Below are 17465 nucleotides of genomic sequence, written 5' to 3'. Positions count from 1 at the left end.
CTGTAATACTGTGGTGGTGCATGGTTTTGCAGTACTTGAATGACCATTATTCAGCTTCCTCCCACAGTCTGAAAGACGTGCTGGTTAGGTGCATTGTCCATACTAAATTCTCCCTCAGTCTACCCAAACAGTGGCAACTAGGGGATTTTTCGTAGTAACTTCATTGCAGTGTTAATATAAGCCTTACTTGTGACACTAATACATAAACTATAAAACTTTCCAAATATCAGTTCTAACTAACACATTTAAATGTGGAACTCACTACCACAAAGAATTCTTCAGACCAAATGTGTTTCAGGGAAAGCTCGGTAAGAATGACGGGGAAGGGAAGAGATGGCTATATTGAAAGGGGACTGTGAGGAGCTCAAACACAGCATGTCAGGTTGAATGGCCTGTTTATGTCCTGCACAATTTGTGTAAAAGGTTGGGGGGTGGTTAGCATTAGAATAATCACTGGCATCATATTTGGTGCAGCTTTTGACATTTTGACCATACTAATGTTCCTCCTTCAGCCTAAACATTCACTTTTATTGCTCCACCTTCAGAACTCTGAAGGGGTAGCACATTGACACAGTGCCAGGGATGCGGGTTCGATTCCCATCTTGGGTCACTGTCTGTGCGGAGTCTACACGTTCTCCTCATGCCTTTGTGGGTTTCCTCCTGTTGCACTGGTTTCCTCTCTCAGTCCAAAAGATGTGCTGGTCAGCTGCATTGGCCGTACTAAATTCTCCCTCAATGTACCCGAACAAGTGCCAGAGTGTGGCGACTAGGGGTCGCTGTGTTAATGTAAGCCTACTTGTGACAATAATAAATAAAGTTTAAGAACTCCGGTAATCTTTCTGTTTCATTGGCCAAGGCATCTCCAGTGGCTCCTTTCAATCTTGCTGTGAAGATATCCACTCACTCCATCACCAGCTGCAGGTGTGATATGTACCATATCCAGGAGGCAGCGCAGCAAGCTTATCTCTACCGTAGCTCCCTCTTGTGTCAGAGGAGAGCATATCATCAGAATGTGCGGCACTTCCTAGTTCCACTCCCGCTCTCCCCCTCCAGAATTGGAGATAAGTAGTCACAACTTGGTTGCTGCTGTAATGCATCCTGGAAATCTTCGCCGAACAACAGACCATCTCCAACAAGAGAGAATCTAACGATCAATCTTTGACATTCAGTGGCGTTATCATTGGTGGATGTTTTAAAATTCATTTGTGGGATATGGGCGTCACAGCTTGGCCAACATTTATTGCCCATCTCTAGTTGCCCTTGGGAAGGTACTGGTAAGCTGTCTTCTTGAATCACTGCAGTCCTCATGTTGTGGGTTGACCCAGAATGTCATTAGGGAGAGAATTCCAAGATTTTGACCCAGTGACTGCAAAGGAATGATGATATGTTTCCAAGTCAGGATGATGAGTGGCTTGGAGGGGAACTTGAGATGGTGGTGCTCCCATGCGTCTGCTGCCCTTGTCCTTCTAGATGGAAGTGTTTGTGGATTTGGAAGTGCTATCTAAGAATCTTTGGTGAATTGCTGCAATGCAATTTGTAGAGTGTACACACTGCTGCTACTGAGCATTGATGGTGAAGGGATTGAATGTTTGTAAATGTGGTACCAATCAAGTGAGTTGCTTTGTCCTGATGGTGCCAAGCTTCTTGAATGTTGTAGGAGCTGCATTCATTCAGGCAAGCGGGGAGGATTCCATCAGACTCCTGGCTTGTGCCTTGTAGGTGGTGGATAGGCTTTGGGGAGTCAGTATTCCTAGCCTGTGACCTGCTCTTGTAGCCACTGTGTTTATGTGGTGAGTCCACTTGAGTTTCTGGTCAATGGTAACCCCAAAGATGTTGACAGTGGGGGAGTCAGTGATGGTTACACCATTGATTGTGAAGGGGCGATGGTTAGAGTGCTCTTATTGGTGATGGTCATTGTCCGGCATTTGTGTGGCCTGAATGTTGCCACTTGTCAGCTCAAGTCTGGATATTGTCCAGATCTTGTTGCATTTGAACATGGACTGTTTCAGTATCTGAGGAGTCATGAATGGTGTTGAACATTATGCAATCATCGGCGAACATCCCCACTTCAGACCTTATGATGGAGGGAAGGTCATTGATGAAGCAGCTGAAGATTAGGACACCAGTCTGAGGGACTCCTGCAGAGATGTCCTGGATGACTGAGATGACTGACCCTCCACAACCACAACCATCTTCCTATGTACCAGGTATCACTCCAACCAGCGGAGTGTTTGCTCCTGATACCCATTGATTCCAGTTTTGCTAGAGCTCCTTAATGTCACACTCGGTCGAATGCGGCCTTGATGTCAAGAGCTGTCATCCTTGCCTCATCTCTAGAATTTAGCTCTTTCATCCAAGTTTGAACCACGGGTGTAATGAGGTCAGGAATTGAGTGACCCTGGTGAAACTCAAACTGGGTGTCACTGAGCAGGTTGTTGCTGAGTAGGTGCTGCTTGATAGCACTGGTGATGACCCCTCCCATCACTTTACTGATGATTGAGAGTAGACTGATTAGCTGGTAATTGACTGGGTTGGATTTGTCCTGTTTTTTGTGTACAGGAAATTCCCCCACTATCAACATCCTGGAGGTTACCATTGACCAGAAACTGAACTGGACTAGCCATATAAATACTGTGGCTACAAGAGCAGGTCAGAAGGTGGACATGAACATAGAACATTACAGCGCAGAACAGGCCCTTCGGCCCACGATGTTGTACCGACCAGTTAAAAAACAATGACCCTCTAACCTAAACCAATCCCTTTTCATCCATAAACCTATCCACGGATCTCTTAAACGCCCCCAAACTAGACGCATTTACAACTGCAGCAGGCAGGGCATTCCAATCCCTCACCACCCTCTGGGTAAAGAATGGTGCAGTCAATAACTCACCTCCTGACTCCACTATCCACATGGCACAAGATAGGAGCATGATGGAATGCACTTTGCTTGCCTGGATGAGTGCAGCCCCAACACTCAAGTAGCTCAGGACAAAATGGCCTGTTTGGCACCTCATCCACAAACATCCATTCAATGATTGGTGCATCGTGGCTGCCAGGTATATCATCCGGATGCACTGCTGGAACTCATCAAGATTCCTTTGACAGCACTTTTCAAATTCACGACTATTATCATCTAGACAGACAAAGACAGCAGATGCCTGGGAACACCACTGCCTGAAGGTTCCCCTCCAAGCCACTCCCCATCTTGACTTGGAAGTACATCAGTCGCTGGATCAAAATCCTAGAATTCCCTCCCTTACAGCTCTGTGGGTGCACCTACACCTCAGGGACTGCAGCGGTTTAAGAAGGTGGCTCACCACCACCTCCTTGAGGACAATTAGGGATGGGCAATAAATGCTGGCCTAGCCAGCAATGCCCACATCCTATGAATGAATAAAGAGTAGACTGCAGTAATTCAAAGAGAAGGCCTCCACTCATCTTCTCTGCGGGGCAGCACAATGGCACAGTAATAGCACTGCAGCCTCTCAATACCAGGCACCTGGCCTTGGGTCACTCTCTGTGTGAAGTTTGCACGTACTCCGCATGTCTGCGTGGGTTTCCTCTGGGTGCTTCAGTTTCCTCCCATAGTCCAAAGATGTGCTGGTTAGATTGATTGGCCATGCTAAATTGACCCTTAGTGTTAGGGGTAATAGAGAGTAAATATATGGGGTTATGGGGATTGGGCCTTGGTGGGATTGTTGTTGGTACAGGTTCGATGAGCTGAATGGCCTGTTACTGCACTGTAAGATTCCCTATCAATTGGCCGCTGCTCCTACCTGCCTCATGTGTTAGTTCTATACATAGAATCTATAGTGCAGAAGGAGGCCATTTGGTTCATCGAGCCTGCACCGACAATTCTACCCAGGTTCTATCCTATCCACATAACCCCAAATATTTATCTTCCTAATCCCCCTGACGTTAAGGGTCGATTTATCATGGCCAGTCAACCTAACCCGCACATTTTTGCACTGTGGGAGAAAACCAGAGCACCCGGAGGAAACCCACACAGACACAGGGAGAACGTGCAAACTCCACACAGACAGTGACCCAAGCCAGGAATCGGACCTAGGTCCTTGGCGTTGTGAGGTAGCAGCGCTAACCACTGTGCCGCCATACATGACTGCACTCAGTGGACTCTGAGCATGAGCCTGCTGCTCTGCTGATTCTGGACCTGGCCCCTCCTTTTTCTGTAGTGTTGAGCTAATGCCTCTCTGAGCCTTGTGACATTTCTCTGGGTGATCCTCTGGGCTATTTTCCCAGAGGCCAGGATGGATGAGCGTACATTCGGTGGTCATTTGGCAATGGTCAGATGAAAACAAGAGGACTGGATCAGAAGCCGTTCAGCCCTTCTTTGTACCTGCATTCTTTGATTGAACTGTCCAATTCACCTCACTCCTTGCTCTAATTCCATCACCATGAAAATTTTCCCCTTTAAGTGTTTATCCATTTCCCTTTTGAAATTTATTCTTGCACCTGCTTCCACCAGCCATTTGTGCAGTGAATTCCAGGTCTTAACAGCAGGCTGACTAAACTAGACAATCTTCCCACTTGTTCTTTCACTAACAGCCTTAATTCTGTGTCTCCTGGTTACAAACTCATCTGCCAATGGATAACTTCTTGGTTACCTGAGCAAATCACTTAATAGTTTTAAATATGTTATAATTCCGGTCAGAAACTCTAAAGTGCTCTGTGAAGTCCGTTTGGATCATAAGGTTTGCATTTTGAATTTGGCTAGGGTGAGCATGAAATATTTCATTTCGGGTATGATTCAGTTGATGCATTAGGGAGCTTTTATCAAACAAAGTTTATTTAAGTATATAGTTAACAGGTATATAGAAAGAAAATTAGCAATAACCTGTACTAATTGTAAGCAAGAAAAGAACAATTAGGAAATTGTGTAACCCTTAATGAATACGGGAAATGTCCTAGTCAAACCAATCCCACAAACAAAACCCTTTGCACAGGTTTAACACCGCAAAGACGAATGCTCACGGGATATTGGAATTCATTCCTTTAGTTGAATGCTGCAGTTCTCTTGAGGCACACAGAGACAAGCTTGGAGTCAGAACAACTTCCCGAGATACCAGGGGGTCTCTCGTCTAACCAACAGTAGATTTTCTACTCCAGGAAGGCTAGGAACCTTCCAGCTAACAGTGGAATTTCTAAAACCAGGGAGACCAGGAGACTTGCTTCCAGCTAGCCAGCAGATTCTATGATACCAGGGAGGGAGAGAGAGAGAGAAAAACACTGTTTTCAATCTGATGTCCACCCCTTTCTAAAAAAGCTGAAAATCAATCCTTTGGAGGAACCACCTGACTTTGACTTGTCTGTCAATCTTCCCCCTCACAATGCAGGGCCTTAAAAGATCCCAGAGTAAAAATAAACAAAACCCCATTTAAACCATTGAAGCAGCAATAAAAGGACTTCTAGCTGGTGCCATAATGAAAAGAAACTGAAGCTGTGATAGCTGCAGAGCCCATTATTTTAAAAAAATCTTAAAGATACACAAATGTCACAAATACTTTATTAAAGCTCCCTCTTTGATGTGATTTATTATTGTCACATGTATTGGGATACAGTGAAAAGCATTGTTTCTTGCGCAATACGGACAATGCATACTCTTCATAGAGTACATAGGAGAGAAGGAAAGGAGAAGGTGCAGAATGTAATGTTACTGCTAGGGTGTAAAGAAAGATTAACTTAATATCAGATAGGTCCATTCAAAAGTCTGATGGCAGCAGAGAAGAAGCTGTTCTTGAGTCAGTTGGTACGCCACCTCTTTTGTATCTTTTTACCAATGAAAGAAGGTGGAATAGAGAATGTCCAGAGTGCGTGGGGTCCTTGATTATGCTGGCTGCTTTTCCAAGGCAGTGGGAAGTTTAGACAGAGTCAGTGGATGGGAGGCTGGTTTGCATGGTGTTTGTTCACGACTGTCTAGTTTTTTGGAGTGCATGGCTCTCTCAATCAATGTTGTGAGCAATCAGCATGCACCTCACTTCACTTGCCCTTGCTTTATGTGCGTAATACTTCAGTGATACCAGGAGATTAAAAAAAACATGGACGGAAATCAAAGAAATGTGCCAACCCTGAGCATGGGTAACGGTCAACAGAATGCCTCATGAACCCAAATGGACCACATGTGGCTCCCGGGCTGCAGGCTGCCCACCATTGAAGTAGACCATTTGACAGTGAGGTAGATATGCAGTTCATCTAGTTTATGACTTAACAGTTATCCATATAACTATTAGCCGGCACAAGAAGAATGAACACCAGCTACCTGTGCATTCTGGGACACTGGTCCATCAGCCTCTAATGCTGTTTTTGACCACCCCACCTCCCACTCCACCAACCATAGAATCCCTACAGTTCAGAACATAGAACATTACAGCGCAGAACAGGCCCTTCGGTCCACGATGTTGCGCCGACCAGTTTTTAAAAAAAAAACACTGACCCACTAATCTAAACCAATCCCTTTTCGTCCATAAACCTATCCACAGATCTCTTAAACGCCCCCAAACTAGGCGCATTTACAACCGCAGCAGGCAGGGCATTCCAATCCCTCACCACCCTCTGGGAAAAGAACCTATCCCTGACATCCGTCCTATAACTACCCCCCCTTAATTTAAAGCCATGCCCCCTCGTGCTAGCTTTCTCCATCCGAGGAAAAAGGCTATCACTATCCACCCTATCTAAACCTCTCATCATCTTATATGTTTCAATAAGATCCCCTCTTAGCCTCCTTCATTCCAGCGAAAACAACCCCAAATCCCTCAGTCTCTCCTCATAGGACCTCCCCTCCATACCAGGCAACATCCTGGTAAACCTCCTCTGCACCCTCTCCAAAGCCTCCACGTCCTTCCTGTAATGTGGGGACCAGAACTGCACACAGTACTCCAAGTGCGGCCGCACCAGAGTTGTGTACAGTTGTAACATGACGCTGCGACTCCTAAATTCAATCCCCCTACCAATAAACGCCAAGACACCATATGCCTTCTTAACAACCTTATCTACTTGATTCCCAACTTTCAGGGATCTATGTACACATACACCTAGATCCCTCTGCTCCTCCACACTATTCAAAGTCCTCCCGTTAGCCCTATACTCAACACATCTGTTACTCCTACCGAAATGAATTACCTCACACTTCTCTGCATTAAACTCCATCCGCCACCTCGCGGCCCAGCTCTGCAACCTGTCTAAGTCACAAGTCAGAAGGAGACTATTCAGCCCATCGAGTCTGTACCGACCACAATCCCATCCAGGGCCCTAGTCTTGTAATTCCACACATTTGCCTGCTGATCCCCCTGATACTAGGGACAATTTAGCATGGCCATTCAACCAAGCCCGCATGCCTTTGAAGTGTGGGAGGAAACCAGAGCACCCCGAGGAAACCCACGCAGACACGGGAGAAGGTGCAAACTCCACACAGTCACCCAAGGCTGGAATTGAACCCGGGTTCCTGGCGCTGTGAGGCAGCAGTGCTAACCACTGTGCCACCGTGCTGCCCTGTGTGCATTGCCACAGAAGATGGATTTGTACTGTGTCACAAGTGTCACTTATAGTTCTTTATATAACATGTTTATTCTGAACTAACTGATGTGGATTTCAAAGTAAACTAATTGGGGGAAACCCAAAACTTAGTCATGAACAGTTAACCAACAGTGTGTTTTTTTTTGCCTTTGGTTTTCAGGCACTGTGGTGTGATTTCAACATTCCACAGGACAAGACTGAATGTGTGGAAGGTAAATTTTCATTCAACATTGTCAGAGGCCAAAAGCGTTCATTTTTATATTGCAATTGTGTTTGAAAGGAAAGAAAAATAGAAAATTTCTTGCTCATTTCCGGCCTTCTGGTGCACTTGTTCAGAGTAAATTAAAGATTGGGCATGTTTCTAACAATTAACTGTTATGGGAGTAATGGTTTTAAATGACTGGGCTGACTTCCATCTTCCAACACGTTCAATAACTTTGTTCTCACAATGGTGCAACATGTTGTGCTTCTATTCAAGTTTTATTGATTAGTGGCACTAGTAGACTTATGTTAACACTGCAATGAAGTTACTGTGAAAATCCCCGGGTCCCCACACTCTGGCGCATGTGTTCAATCTGAATATCTGTGAAGTAAGTGACCAGAAATAGATCCTGTATCTATGGTGAAATATCCTTGCTGTTTCAGGCTTCAGAGTGGCTTTTCATTTCAACCTTCCCAAGATTTTACTCTATTCATTCTCGAGGTGTGGGCTTCCCTTCATTTTATTGTCCGTTCCTAATTGTCCGTGAGGAAGCAAAGGGCCTCTCGGCATCTCCACCTCCACCCTTTCTCATGGGTTCCTTAAAACCTGTGTCTCCGGCCGGATGTTTGGCCGCTATAATTATGTTTAGTGCTGCTCCTTGTGAAGTAGCTCAGGATGTTTTGCTATGTTATAGGGGATATGTAAATGTAAGTTGTTGTTACATAGAAACTAGAAGTAGGAGTAGGCCATTCGACCCTTTGAGCTTGCTCCGCCATTCATTTTGATCATGGCTGATCATCAAATTCGATATCCTGAACCCCTCCTTCCTCCCTTGTCCTTGGATCCCTTTAGCCCCAAGAGCTATATCTAAATTACACAACGTTTTGGCCTCAACTACTTTTCGTGGTCGCGAATTCCATACATTCACCACCCTCTGGATGAAGAAATTTCTCCCCACCACAGTTCTCAAAAGTTGACCACTTATCCTTAAACTGCGACGCCTAATTCTAACTCTCTGACCCCACAGGAACATTACAGCGCGGTATAGGCCCTTCGGCCCTTGATATTATGCCAACCTGTGAAACTAATCTAAAGCCCATCTCACCAACACTATTCCAGTAAGGTTTGTGAGGCACGACCTACCCTTCACAACATCGTGCTGACTATCCCTATTCAAATGATTCCTTTCTAGTTGATTATAAATCCTATCTCTTATAATCCTTTCCAAAACTTTGCCCACAACAGAAGTAAGGCTGATTGATCTATAATTACCAGGGTTGTCTCTAATCCCCTTCTTGAACAAGGGGACAACATTTGCTATCCTCCAGTCTTGGAGGAGGGAGCTGAAGGGTGGGTCAGTAAATTTGCTGATGACACCAAGATTGGTGGAATAGTGGATGAGGTAGAGGACTATTGTAGGCTACAAAGACACATTGATAAGATACAGAGCTGGGCCGAGAAATGGCAGATGGGTTTATTCCTGATAAGTGCGAGGTGATTCATTTTGGTTGGACAAATTTGAATGCAGATTACAGGGTCAATGGCAGGGTTCTGAGGAATGTGGAGGAACAAAGAGATCTTGGGGTTCATATCCACAGATCTCTGAAGGTTGCCACTCAAGTGGACAGAACCATGAAGAAGACCTATAGCGTATTAACGTTTATTAACAGGGGTTTGAGTTTAAGTGGGGTTATACTGCAACTGTACAGGACCTTGGTGAGACTGCATTTGGAATATTTTGTGCAGTTCTGGACACCTCACTATAAGAAGATGTGGAAGCATTGGAGAGCGTGCAGGATTTACCAGGATGCTGCCTGGTTTGGAGGGTAGGTATTATGAGGAAAGGTTCAAGGAGCTGGAGCTTTTCTCTTTAGAGCGGGAGGAGGATGAGAGGTGACTTAATAGAGGTTTGTAAGATGATGAGGGGGATAGATAGAGTGGACGTTCAGAGACTTTTTCCTCGGGTGCATGTAGCTGTTACTAGGGGGCATAACTATAAGGTTCATGGTGGGAGATACAGGGGGGATGTCCGAGGTAGGTTCTTTACTCAGAGAGTGGTTGGGGTGTGGAATAGACTACCTTCTGTGATAGTGGAGACGGACACTTTAGGAACTTTCAAGCAGTTATTGGATAGGCACATGGAGCACACCAGAATGATAGGGAGTGGGATAGCTTGATCTTGGTTTTGGACAAACCTCAGCCCAACATCGATGGTTGAAGGGCCTGTACTGTGCTGTACTGTTCTATGTTTTTATTCATTCATGGCATGCATTGCTTGTAAGGCCAGTTGTTAATCGCCCTTGAGAAGGTTGAAGAGAACCACCACATTGAGCTGCTGCAATCCATATTCATCATAACTGTGTTCGTAATAACTTTGTTGTGGTAATGGTTAAAATTGCTTTTGACTTTTGTTCATGATTTCTACTGCTGCGGGCCTGTTTTGCCATTACGAACTATGATCAATCTCTTGCTCTTTCAGCTCAAGAGAAGACGGAGAAGTGTGTGTGTATTGTACAGAGATCATGTGTGAACGTGCACACCATTGACGGGAAGGACTACGTTGCCCCATTACCTTTCCAGGTGATCACTTCTGTTCTTAAACATTTTCTGGCCTAGACCAGCCTCGCTAAATATCAGTTAACTGGTCGTTCAACCTCATTGCATGATTTCTTTGACTGTAGCATCCAGCTGGATGTCAACAGTATTGTTCCAACTCAGATAGCAAGCTGATTGTGGATAGAACTGGAGCCATGTCTTGAGCCAAGTCACTTACGAGACTTTATTCACAGACAAAGACATTTGTCGGAATTCTACTGCCCTGACCACCACAGAATCGGAGCGGGCGAGGGGCGGACAATGGAAATGTCCATTGCCTCAGGCGGAATTTTCTGGTCTCACTCAAGCGAGGCGGTAAAATCCCGTCCACTTTATGTTGTACAGCTCCAACCCAGCAACCACAGGTTGAGCTTGATTCACACGACCAGACTACAATTCGACACCCAATTTCTGTGCAATCAATCGTGACTGCACTTTGAAGTAGTTTTGTTTTTAAATGAGATATTTCGGGGCACTGAGTGAAATGATTTAAAAAGCTATTTGAATGTAAATTCTTTCTGTCTTAAATGACTAGGCTGGAAGGAAATGGCAGTGAAATTTGCCATGTTCAGACCATCTCATCAAGGGTGGCACAGTGGTTAGCAGTGCTGCCTCACAGCTGCAGGGATCCGGGTTTTATTCCCGGCCTTGGGTCACTGTCTGTGTGGAGTTTACACATTCTCCCCATTTCTGTGTGGGTTTCCTCCCACACTCCAAACTTAAGAACATATAAGAAATAGGAGCAGGAGTAGGCCATCTAGCCCTTCGAGCCTGCCCCGTCATTCAATAAGATCATGGCTGATCTGTCGTGGCTCAGTTCCACAGTCCCGCCCTCTCCCCATAACCCTTAATCCCCTCTCTTATCAAAAACCCATCAACCCGCGTCTTAAAAATATTTAGCGAGGTAGCCTCCACCACTTCAACGGGCAAAGAATTCCAGAGATTCACCACCCTTTTAGTGAAGAAGTTCCTCCTCAACTCCGTTCTAAACCGCCCTCCCTTTATCTTGAGGCTGTGCCCCCTAGTCCTACTATCCTTTCTGAGCGGGAAGAGTCTCTCCACCTCTATCCTATCCATCCCGTTCGTCATCTTATACGTCTCAATGAGATCTCCCCTCATTCTTCTAAACTCTAACGAGTACAAGCCTAGTTTATTCAGCCTCTCCTCATAGCTCAACCCCCTCAACTCCGGCATCAGCCTAGTAAACCTCCTCTGCACTCCCTCCAAGGCCAAAATATCCTCACGTAAGTACGGCGCCCAAAACTGCACACAGTACTCCAGCTGCGGCCTCACCAATGCCCTATACAGCCGCAGCAAGACCTCCCTACTTTTATATTCAATCCCCCTCGCTATGAAGGCCAGCATCCCATTCGCCTTCCTGACCATCTGCTGCACCTGCAAGCTGGGTTTTTGCGACTCATGCACAAGGACCCCAAGGTCCCTCTGCACCGTCACCTGCTGCAGTTTTTTGCCATGTAAGTAATAATCCTTCCTACCATTCTTCCTACCAAAGTGGACCACCTCTCACTTGCCAACATTAAATTCCATTTGCCATTTCCTGGCCCATTCGCCCAACCTATCTAGATCCTTCTGTAGACTCTCCACACCCTCCGCGCAATTTGCCGTTCCACCAATCTTGGTGTCATCAGCAAATTTCGACACCCTACACTCGGTTCCCTCCTCCAGATCATCTATATAAATGGTAAATAGCTGAGGCCCCAGCACTGACCCCTGGGGCACTCCACTAGTCACCATCCGCCAATCTGAATAGCACCCATTGACCCCCACTCTCTGCCTCCTATTTGACAACCAATCCTCTATCCACGCTAACACCCTACCCCCAACTGCATGTCCCCTGACCTTCTGCAATAACCTCTTGTGAGGTATCTTGTCAAACGCCTTCTGAAAATCCAGAAAGACCACATCCACCGGCTCTCCTCTATCCACCGCCCTAGACACATCCTCATAGAACTCCAGTAAATTTGTCAGACACGACTTCCCTTTAACGAAACCGTGCTGCGTCTGCTCTATCAAGCAATTCCTCTCAAGATGCCTCGCTATTTCCTCCTTGATGACAGATTCTAACATTTTACCTACAACAGACGTTAGCCATGCTAAATTGCCCCTGAATGTACTAATATTGCCTAGGTTAGAGAGATTAGTTTAAAGTTTATTTATTAGTGTCACAAGTCAGCTTATATTAACACTGCAATGATGTTACTGTGAAAGTTCCCTTCCCAGGGTAAATATGTGGGATTACGGAGGTAGGGTCTGGATAGGATTGTTATTGGTGCAGACTCGATGGGCTGATTGGTCTCCCCCTGCACTGTAGGGTTTCTATGATTTCAAGAAAAGAAACTTGCTTTTGTTTTGTACATGCTGATTCATGGTTCAATGCTCTTGAAGCAAGCTGGGTCAAAAACTTGGTTTAAAATATGCTCTGTAAGTGAGTTATTTAAATAGTATTTTCCTATCTTCTTTTAGGTTGCAGACGTTTGGGCGACCAAATATGGGTTAATTTTTGAGCGTAATAATCCTGTTCAAGAAGTACCTTTAAGTCCTCTGAGGTAAGCAATTGAATGAATGCACTCATACCCGAGATGAATTCTGTTGAAGTTGTTCTTGTAAGTTCGCCACTCTTGAGATTTGACTTTGTTCTGTTGTCATAAGATAGACTTTAATGCAGAAGGACCTGTCATCCTAATTGACCTAATTTTTGCAGAATGCCAATACTGCCAACATACCATTCCTTTTAGTTAGTTTCGTTCATTCATTCGTGGGACGTAGGTTCACTGGCTGGCCAGCATTTATTACCCATCACTAATTGCCTGAGGGCATTTGAAAATCAACCACATTGCTTTGGCTCCAGAGTCACATTTAAGCCAGACCAGTTAAGGATGGCAGATTTCCTTCCCTAAAGAACATTAGTGAACCAGATGGGTTTTTCCGACAATTGACAATGGTTTCATGGTCATCGGTAATTCCAGACTTTTTTAATTGAATTTAAATTCCACCGTCTGCTGTGGTGAGATTCGAACCTGGGTCCCCAGAACATTAGCTGAGTTTCTTGATCAATAGTCTTGTGATAGTACCTCTAGGCCATCACCTCCCCTTGAAGTTGGAAGGTGCAGTCTTAATTTGGACTCTTGATGATATCAGTGCTGTAGCCATTGAGTTTGGAGAAGGGTGTGTGAGGAAGGGCAGTGGCTACATTAATGGTACGGAAGAAGTTTCTCAGTCAACTTTGTTATGATCTACTCTGTTCACAAGCCCAATACAACCGATCTGTGCAAGGGGACCAAACTGACAATTCAAGTCTGGTTTGTGATTCAAATTTTATTCACTGCACTCACCTCCAGTCGCTTATTTTACTTCCTAATGGACTATATTATGCAATCCGGTTTAACACAAAGCAGACTTACAAATTTATGATGTGGAGATGCTGGTGTTAGACTGAAGTGGGCACAGTAACAAGTCTCACAACACCAGGTTCAAGTCCAACAGGTTTATTTGGTATCATGAGCTTTTAGAGCAGAGCTCCTTCATCAGGCGAGTGATCACCCGATACAGGAGCAGCATTCCGAAAACTTGTGATTCCAAATAAACCTGTTACAAAGCATTTTCTAAAATTACCAAAATTTTAAAATTATTACGTTGTTATTTGTAAAAATGATCCTAGACCAAAACAAACCTCAAAGTGTATCAACAATTCTTATAAAATGAATAATCCATATGTTATATACTTTGCTTCCTCTTTGCTCCCAATTGGCGATGGGCCGAATGGCCTAATTCTGCTCCTGGATCTTATGGTCTGCCTCTCTCATGCCTGCATCCTACCCTTTTATTGACTTATGCTTGGGGTGCAGTTCCATAAGCACCAGAGCTACAGGGTACCACACCCAACTGATTGTTCTACTCTTGTGAACAGATGGTGAGTGGGGGATTCACCACAGACATGGTCTGTACTTCCTTTGCCATGTTACCATACACTTAACAGTGAGGAGTAGTATGAGGGGGTGGTGATCATTGGATAGGGAATGTGGATCTTTCTTCATTTCTTGGAGCTCCTCCTCTCACTTTCTGGGATATTCCTACTGTTACCCTGGCTGAGCTGAGAAGTCAGCAAACACCAGCGACTCCTGTGTGTTTGTGTTGTTTACTGTTGCACCAAACACGCACCGTGCCATCACACTCTGTTTATAGGGAGGCGTTGGCCTAGTGGTATTATCGCTGGATTATTAATCCAGAAACTCAGCTAATGTTCTGGGGACACTGTTTCGATTGCTGCCACTGCAGATGGTGAAGTTTGAATTCAATAAAAAAAAATCTGGAATTAAGAATCTGCTAATGACCTTGAAACCATTGTCGGAAAAACCCATCTGGTTCACTAATGTCGTTTAGGGAAGGAAATTGGCCATCTTTTCCTGGTCTGGCCTACATGTGACTCCAGAATCACAGCCAGCATAATTAAGGGCCCCACATACCCTGGATATACTCTCTTCCACTTTCATCTATCGGGAAAAAGATACAAATGTCAGAGGTCAAGTACTAACCAACTCAAAAACAGCTTCTTCCCTGCTGCCATCAAGCTTTTGAATGAATCTACCTTGCATTAAGTTGGTCTTTCTCTATACCCTAACAATGAACATAACACTACATTCTGCACTCTCTCCGTTCCTTCTCTTTGAATGATATGCTTTGTATAACACGCAAGAAACAATACTTTTCACTGTAAGCTCATACATGTGACAATAATAAATAAAATCAATGTGGTTGACTCTCAACTGCCCTCTGAAATACCCTAGCAACCTACTCAGTTCATAGGCAACTAGGGATGAGCAATAAATGCTGCCAACAGTGACACCTGTGTCTCACAAGTGAATAAAACAAAATTGGCATGACCAAGTGAGAAGAGTGGTCACAATAAAGGTCACAACAAAGCTTATTTTTCATGAAAATGTGCCTTTTTCAAATCCAGATCTATTTAACTGTTTATACCATGAGTGATAGGGAAACAATCAAACAAGGTTTTCTGGATTTAAAGAAAGAGCAAATTTATTAACCACTAACCTGGAGGGAAAAAATAATGAAAATGCAGTATCAGCCACACCCAGGAATCGGAAATAAGGGAGGTTAGAGTCCAATAAAAAGAAGTTAAGTGAATCTCCGGTTAAGTGTCCTTTCATTATCCTTGAGGGATGGATTTTTTAAATGCGGCTGATTTGAATTAGCTGCTTTCGTGGATGCAGTCAGATGTCGAAGGTGTGGCAATTATTGCGAGATCCCAGTTAGCTGGTAGGTTTCTCCTAAAGCTGTCTCCCAAACTGGTTAATGGATTTGCCCCAAGAGGGAAAGAGCCCAGCCTTTCAGCCTGTTTCCACAGCTAAAAGCTTTCTCAACACACCCTGTGACACTTGTAAACTCCTGCAGCCTGCCCTGTTGTACTTCACCCATTTTGTACTTCCAAGGGGTTTTGGGTGAGTGCATCTGTGATTGTCATTGTTCCAAAACTGAGCACGTGGCATTTTAATGTCCCTATCCTTTATCATCAGTTTTGATGGGTCTCCAGTTATGGGAAATGTCGCTCTCTTCAAACTTACTTGAGGATTTGTTTGCTTTTTCATCAAGGAAGCTAGCCTTGCATTTTTAAACAGCCTGTCTCATTTCAGATTGCAGAATTTCCAGTCAGTGGAAAGTTGATAAGAAATATCTTCAAAAATAAAAGGACTTAGCCTTGTGTCGGCATTAATGACTCGGCGGCAGTTCAAAGGTCATGGCACATCTTGCATTGTTACCTGATCAGACTCGCTGTTACATCTCTCACATGATTTTTGTGATTGGGGATGTCATGGTGAATAGAGCTGTGCCATTTGTGTTAACTGTTGCTGTGTAACTGATTGCAGGGAGCCACTACCCACTATGTTCAGCATGCTGCACCCACTGGATGAAATCGCACCCCTGGTATGTAAGTCAACAGGTGAGGATGGCATTGAGTAACACGTTATTTTGTGTGGTTAACTTTGATAGGATTTGAATTGGGAATGCCTGGGGCGATTCTTGTTATTATAGGGTAAAGATGGAAGAAGGAAACACGGCCCGTCAGAAGTAGTTTTTATGATGTGGGCGCAATTCGCTTCAGATGCCCCCAGGCACGGTGGCATTGTGGGTTGCTGGCACAGTGGGTGGCTGTCAAAGTTGGACAGTGGGTGGCCAGCCAGCACGGTGACACAGTGGCTGGTTAGCACGGTGCTTAGCGCTGCTGCTTCCCAGTGCCAGAGGCCTGAGTTTGATTCTGGTGACTGTGTGAAGTTTGCATGTTCTCCCCATGTCTGTGTGGGTTTCCTCCCACGGTCCAAAAACGTGCAGGTGAGGTTGATTGGCCGTGCTAAACTGACGCTTAGTGTCAGGGGATTAGCGGGTTAAATACATGGGGTTGAGGAGATAGGGCCAGGATGGGTTTGTGGTCGGTGCAGACTTGATGGACCAAATGGCCTCCTTCTGCACCGTAAGGATTCTATGATAGCGAGTTCCCAGTCTCGGTGTGGCAGTGGCTGGACAGCTTCGTGGAGGGAGAAGCAAATGTGAAACAAACCTCCCCCAGCCTGGAGGGGGAGGAGGAATGATGAGCAGTGTGTGTGAGGTGACAGGCGGAGGGAAGCACCAATTCATCCAGAAAGGTTGGAGGCCATAGTACCTGTGCCAGCTTTTTGAAAGTCCACCAGCCTTTCAGGTTTTTATTGTGAAGGCAGTGGCGTAGCCAGTCATAATATCACTGGGCCGGTAAGCCAGAGGCCCAGGCGAATTCTGTGGCGAACAAAAACAGAAAATGCTGGAAAATCTCAGCAGGTCTGACAGCATCTGTGAGAGAACAGAACCAACCTTGTGAGTCAAGCTGACATTTCATCAGAGCTGCTCTGGGGAAAAGGGTTCAAATGTAATGAGAGCTGGTGGAATTTAAATTGATTTCATAAATATGGTATATAGATGTATATATGTTATATACAACTCTGTAATGGTGATTGTGATAATTATCAGTAATTGTTGTAAAAACCCGTCTGGTTCACTGATGTCCTTTAGGGGAGGAAATTTGCCGTCCTTACCTGGTCTGGGCTTAAAAACTCAATATTCTACAGCAATG

The 17465-nt window shown here is 44.9% G+C and overlaps 1 protein-coding gene across 1 annotated transcript in view; it reads left to right on the top strand.

The window, feature by feature from the left end:
* anapc1 (anaphase promoting complex subunit 1) overlaps window positions 1-17465 on the top strand; it is a 220669-nt gene that overhangs the window by 4985 nt on the left and 198219 nt on the right. The window contains exons 4-7 of the mRNA XM_080192942.1: window positions 7691-7742; window positions 10212-10312; window positions 12812-12894; window positions 16231-16304. Coding sequence (XP_080049068.1) covers window positions 7691-7742; window positions 10212-10312; window positions 12812-12894; window positions 16231-16304 — 310 coding nt within the window. The remainder of the gene's footprint in view (window positions 1-7690; window positions 7743-10211; window positions 10313-12811; window positions 12895-16230; window positions 16305-17465) is intronic.

Source organism: Carcharhinus amblyrhynchos, chromosome 7 (assembly GCF_965287045.1).
Source record: "Carcharhinus amblyrhynchos chromosome 7, sCarAmb.v2.hapA, whole genome shotgun sequence".
In the NCBI taxonomy this organism is placed as follows: domain Eukaryota; kingdom Metazoa; phylum Chordata; class Chondrichthyes; order Carcharhiniformes; family Carcharhinidae; genus Carcharhinus; species Carcharhinus amblyrhynchos.
Note: the sequence above shows the minus strand (reverse complement) of the source record. Positions and strands in the feature narration are given on the sequence as shown.